Raw genomic sequence first — 6,292 nt, forward strand, 5'->3', positions numbered from 1 at the left:
TGCGGAACTATCCCCCCACCCCCCGAAGCGACAGCGGAAGCCCGTTCCTAATAGTAAAACTAAACCTCCTACCCCCTATACAAACCTCCCCTTTCGGTAATTTGACAGCTTCAAGCTCTCACCCCCAGTCCCACGCTCCTTTACCTACTTTCCTACTAAACACCAAGGCTAGCCGATCTGGTCGCTCTATTAAGCCAAACCATCGCTTGTTTTTCTCATCATACTGATTTCTATACTCTTTAGAATACGCTCTTTTAATATTTTATAGCTAATAATATACAATTTCGATTCGTGGTGGTGACATTCGTTGAATTTGTAGATTTCTAGGGTGGTAAAAAGGGTGTTTGGGGTGGTGGTGCTTGTTGGGTGATGAACCACGTTAACCATAAATATGAATTATCACGTGATGCTGGAGTTTGATGCGAAAGGCTGGCGGGACCAGCTGGTCTCTGGTCGTGACATTCATCCTTGCCTTGCTTCGCGTGTTTAGCTGTACAAACGTTCACCAGATGCTTCAACATTTTCAGTCCGCTTGCTATCAGCACCCTAATATCCATGCCAAAGACTTGTGTTGGATCTATCAGGAAGGCCGATACTATCTACCGTGATGAGAGAGGATTTGATGACAGCCTCAAGATCAACATTGATTTTGAAAAGGTGGAGTTCGTCAAAACCCTGAGAAGCTCAGAGGCATCGTCAATATTTCATATCAACTACTATGGCAAGGCCCGAGTCCTGAAAGTCGTATGTGCCCTCTTCTCAACCACAACGTTTGTCTTTGCTAATGGGGATACGGACGTAGTTCCATAATAACAGAGATCCTGGGTATGCCTCTGACCGTATTCGTGATTTAAACCGCTCTCGGTGTGAAATTCGAGCCTATTGCCGCCTCAAACAGTTCGGAATATGTGATACTGGTTTCGTTCCGCAATTTTACGGGTTTGCGGTAGATATCAACCCGGCGAACTGTGCCCCTCATCTTGATGCATTTCAACAAGATGTCAACCCTCCCTGTGCCGTTCTGATCGAGTATCTGTCGAGGCCTCAGCTATTGGACTGCGTCACTTACACCCCAGAGAGATTACAGAAAGCAGTTATTGGCCTCCAGCGAATTCACTCCGCCCGAGTTGAGCACAATGATCCTTATCCAAAGAACATTATGATCGTTCCCGGTGATCCCGAGAGAGTTGTGTGGATTGACTTTGATACCGCGATTGTTCTCCCCGAAAACGGCTCAATTGGAGGGAAGGAACACCAGCGGATCGAGTTTGAAACTGCTGTTGTTGAAAGTTTCGGGCAATTGCTTGTGTGTTGTCTTGCTACCCCGATGTTTATTCAGGAATACTAATGACCTCCACAGGAAGAAGACCAGAAAAAAGGCCTCCCACCCAATACCAAGTTCTACTAGAAAATTACTTCTGAGGAGACGCCGAAAATTATAAGATTACAAAAGCTGCCAGTCATCATCTGCTGCACTTAACATCCCAAGGTACCACAGTCCCAGGAGAACTGTTAGACGTTCAGGTCCCTCGGCTTCCCATGGTATAGCACGTGCAACCAGTAGATTCCCTCTCGCCTCTAGCCTTTTAATAGGTACCAATTCAGTGTCAGATAAGACATAACCGTACCTCGCATCATGTTGTTCCATGTAATAATTAACCTGAGAGAGGACCTGCAGATACTCCCTTCGCTCTGCTGGTATCTGTGAGGTTCGATAGCTGGATTCCCACTTCCATGATACTTTTAGATCACCAGGGCAGCGGTTCGGCGAGGAATTTGCTGTATAAAATGCAATGTCGGGCCGGTAGTTGTCAATGATAGCTGCCGCATCACCAATATCAACCGTTACCGGAGAAAGATGGAGGCTTGCGAGTTGAGGTGCAAGATGCTGGAATCCAGCTCGCAGCGCACGACGCACTCGGCTCTGGATGTAGGTGTTGAAACGCATTGCGAACATTGGTTCGGTGCTTATCGCCTGCGGAGGGGAAGTTGGCATCGGTTCACTTGCAATTTGCGTTTGCTGAAGCAAGTTCCCATAGTGGTGTGTGATATGAGCGTAAGAGAATTCAGGCCAGTCGCCAACGCTGATGATGTCCCCCCAACCGTAGTTGGGGTTCGTTGTGTTGGGCGATTTGCTCGTGTTGAATGTGGGAAGCCCGGGAGGTGCCACCATCAGGTAACTTAAAAGAGACTGGTTGTTCGCCATTGTAGTAAGTTTTTGGAACTCGCGTGTTTGATAGTGCGAGAATTTCGCTATCGCGAGACCCCACATCAATATATATCTGGGAGATGATACACTCTGAATCACGGATCCTGTTAAAATGGCATTGCATTCTTATCGAACCCCCTCCCCTTCAAACGAAAGCCGAATCCCTTGCTTTTCCGATTGGTCATGCTTTTGCGCAGATGATCCCGTAGTGTCATCGTCAATTCGTTGGTTAGCCTGCATCGCATACGAGGCCTCGGCAATGACTCAATTGATGCGATGATGAGAAGAACACCAATGCAGGCATTTTCTCAATGAGAAGCAGAATCAGTGGATACAGACTCGACACATGTCTTCCCTCATGCAGATGGACAAAAGCGATAATTTTGAGGGATCGGACCTTCGCCAAGGGAGTTTAGGATAATGCATGCGAGGCTGCGGCAACAGGAAAAGGCGCCAACTGGGGGGGATGTTTATCCACCCAAACAGACCACCTTCCTATCTTTTAAATATCCCGGATTGCACGCATTAACCATTTGTATTTGACCACGAAGCAAGCCTGGAGATCCCACTCGCTGAAGTTCTCTTTGCCCCCCATTTAAATTAGGCATATCTTCTCCCTCCCCGGCCCCCGCTGTTTGGCTTTCAATACACCGTGCCGACTCTGCAGTGGGAAAAAAGAGAAGCAAGATCAAGAAAGAACGGCTTCATGAAGCCTCAAATTCCGTCAGTATGAATGAAAGTAGTGGCAACGGTGCTTTGCCTGAGGTTTCGTAGGTTCAATCTTGCCTTTTGAGCGGTATTCCGCCACTTCATTACTTGCTAATTCAAGCGTAGGCCATACCGGGATCGCTGTTGCTATCTTTTTGCTGGGAGAAACGCAGAGTCATACACAGTACCATACCATTTCCTGAAGGACTACTGCGCCTCTATGTCCACTGCTTCCGGTTGCCTGGCATGCTCCCGTGATAGTTTGGGCTGCACGTCGCTGGATCCTTCGGGTGGCGTTTATCATGGTGCCGCCCCAGTTTGAGGACCCATTCCCGGGAATATACCACGCGGAGCATCCATACAACATCTGGGGCGGGAAAGACAAGCTGGCTTAATCGGTGGAGCCGTTGAAGAGGGCGGTCGAGTTATCCAGGGGGTTGAGCCTTTGCTTCCACTGTTTGGCATAGACCTTATTGATGATTCTGGCAATTTATAGATTTCAGCCACTTCCTCTATTTCCTTGCAAGTCTTGCTATCCCAGTTCTTGGTGTACCGGTGGCACCCAATCTATGATCAGGCTTGCCAGCGGAAACAGTACGCTGCTTTCTGAGCATTGTCGGAGAAAGGTCAATCCGTTTGTGGGTGGGTTTCAACATGTTACTCTCTAACAAAGCAAGCTACCCATCCTGTCTATGGTTCTTCTTGTCTTTTTAGTTTTTATATTCCCTTCTTATGTCGGACTGAATGGAGCGGAGCTTCCATTCATGCCTTTCTTGTTCAACGGCGCCAAGAACTCAGATCTCGTCTGGCTCTTCAGCTTTTATGAAGCTAGAATTGTCTAGCATGACAAGGACAAACGAAATGGAACGCAGTGGAAGGAGGAGGAGGAGGAGGAGGAGGAAGATGAGATGGTCCTTTTAGCCCTGGAAATGCTTAAGAGTTCCAATCACTCGTTTTGAGAAAAAGGCCAAATTTCTTCCGTTTGGGGAAAAGAAGGCTATGCTCCGCGTCCATGTTTCCAAGCCAAATTTTCAAGTACAACGGCGAAACCACAACTACTTAATTTAGAATATACAATGGAAGACAGCCGGCCTCATATATAATCTGGGTTTACCTAATCCAAGCTCTGTTTCTGCTGTATTTCCTCCAATGTCAATGTTGTCCACTCTAGTAGTAAGCGTTCCACTCCACTCAAAGCTATATCCGCTGTTTCGGGAGGTTCCTCTATATCTGAGCTGTAAGTACTGTCGCGCGCCTCAATAGGTCCAATTGCATCAAGATGATGAACCACTCTGACAGCCCTTAGACACTTTGTCCCCATCCGCTTTCGTTTCCTACTCCTAACATTAGATTTTGATTCCAGTGGCTAGATCAAGCAATTGCTTCAAACCTTTGGAAAAGATGACCGGCAAAAACTTTCCTGGTCCAGATTCCATACTTCTGCCGAAACAATTTGGCTTCAATAGCATGGATTTTCAAAACTCCATTACGCAGCCGGTGTTGACGGGCTCGGTCCCGTAAATCCCTTGCGCTGTCGATAGCTTCCAATATACCTTTCATCAAGTCATAGTAGCTTCGAAGCTTGAACGGTAAACGGCCCTTTAACCCCGAGGCCTCGGCCGATCTACCAGCTTGCGATGATTGAAGATTTAAACCCGGGGAGTTGAATCCTGCCTTGCTGCTTTCCATTTCGTCTAGCACAGCTCTGAGAAGATCACGGCCATCCTTCAATATACTTTGTTCACAATGACTGTCAAGACGTTATTATTGCTCAAATAAAATGGATAGCTGTACTAACCGTCTGTGTTGTGCGGCAGATATGGACGTCTGAACTAAGAGGATCATATTTAACTTCAGGTCATGTAGCCTGTTACCGAGGGCACTCAAATCCGACTCTTGTCTCATGATGCTGAATCCTCTTTTTGCTCTCTGCCACCGGGTCATTTTGTGTTTCAAACCCGCGTGGTCACTTTTTCTCTCAATTTCTTTAAATACAGCTGTACACTCAGCAACAGTCTCTTCTGCTGCCTTGAGTGCCATGGGGGAATATAGTTGAGCATGTTCGCTGTCTCCGAAATTTTCTTTCAAGTCGGCGAGTATACTAGATGTTAAAGCGACGTCATTTGCAAGATGCTGAAGATAGGTATCTGAGGATTTAGCCCCCAAATAGCAGCGAACGAGCTTGCATGATAAGCGGGTCCCAAGGTCAACAAGTTGGCTGGCGCCTGCAATTATACCAACAATTTCAAATCCCGACATCGTCCTTTGAAACTGGTATTTTGTTTTGAGCTTCGCCTGTCGAGCTTGAAGATGGTTAGGAGTGCTACCTGCCGCCGAGTTTTCTGAGGATTTTGTACGTCAAAAGGGGAAATCCCCCCGCCCCTTTCAGCCTCATGGTACGAACTCTCAAGTGTCTTCAGCCCCATCTCCAATTCCTGGTATTCCGCCAAGGCTAAAGATGCCTTGCGAAGGTCGATTGGAGCAAAACACAGCCTTGCTTGTCAAATATGACCAAAGTGTTACGGACCTGGCGGCGCAGCCGTGCGATAAGGACCTTGATTGGCGGGCGGACCAACCAACACCATCTAAGCATCGCGGGACCACGAGTCACGTGACCAAAGAAAGGTCCCATAGCAGAAATGGGGAGGATTTGTAAACCGTAGATCCACTAGTCCCGATACATTTACGTTGGAATATACATTTATCCAAATCCACAGTTGTTTGGAAGTTTAAAAATATATACATTCCAAATTCAGAAATGTAGCTTCCAATCCTCAATGTAGAAATCAGGAAACATTCAAACTTCTGATCAACAAATATATCTAGGAACATTCAGGATACCTTTTCAGGTTTATAAATGTTTATAGTATAGAAACCATTATAGTATAGAAACTATTATAGTATAGAAACCATTATAGTATAGAAATCATTATAGTATAGTTACCCCAGCAGACACTGGAGAGATTTCAACTAATGTGTAATACTACATACATCAAACTGCCTGATCCATCTATAAAAAGAAAATGCTCCAAGTGCAGTTGAGAAAGGTAGTCAGCAGAGCAGAATCCAGTTTAAGTCTTTTGGAATCTTTGCTGACAGGTATTATGTAAAGGCTTGGTTTGCAGATTGCAGGTAGGCCAATTATATAAATCTCATCCCAATTCACCTGCAAAATTGGTAAATCCAGTACCCTCTTGTGCCAAATTTCATGAGCAGAGAACATGGCAAAAAAAACCCTCCAGCAGCTGCCCTGGTTATGGGTGAATATACATCTTATTTGCCTGATCTTGGTGCCTGACACACAAGTATACTCAACCAGATTATCAAGTTTCAATGTAGTGCAATGTGCATCTCTATTGAATGTAAAGGTCAGCT

The 6,292-nt window shown here is 46.1% G+C and overlaps 2 protein-coding genes across 2 annotated transcripts; one reads left to right on the plus strand and one right to left on the minus strand.

Moving 5' to 3' along the window:
- Positions 1-555: 555 nt before the first annotated feature.
- Positions 556-1,408, plus strand: CIMG_10440 (uncharacterized protein; the record flags this gene model as incomplete). The annotated part of the gene is made up of 3 exons (XM_001249277.1): positions 556-744; positions 803-1,306; positions 1,361-1,408. The coding sequence occupies 3 exons, from the start codon at positions 556-558 to the stop codon at positions 1,406-1,408; spliced, it is 741 nt and encodes a 246-aa protein (XP_001249278.1).
- Positions 1,409-4,031: 2,623 nt separating this feature from the next.
- On the minus strand, positions 4,032-5,418 carry CIMG_10439 (uncharacterized protein; the record flags this gene model as incomplete). The annotated part of the gene is made up of 4 exons (XM_001249276.2): positions 5,275-5,418; positions 4,716-5,212; positions 4,308-4,667; positions 4,032-4,251 (listed from the first exon to the last, which is right to left on the minus strand). Exons 2-4 carry the CDS (start codon positions 5,174-5,176, stop codon positions 4,032-4,034), a joined length of 1,041 nt encoding a protein of 346 aa, XP_001249277.2. The 5' UTR covers positions 5,177-5,212; positions 5,275-5,418.
- Between the last annotated feature and the right edge of the window lie 874 nt (positions 5,419-6,292).

The sequence above is a fragment of the Coccidioides immitis genome (genome assembly GCF_000149335.2).
Source record: "Coccidioides immitis RS genomic scaffold supercont3.1, whole genome shotgun sequence".
Taxonomy (NCBI): Eukaryota; Fungi; Ascomycota; class Eurotiomycetes; order Onygenales; family Onygenaceae; genus Coccidioides; species Coccidioides immitis.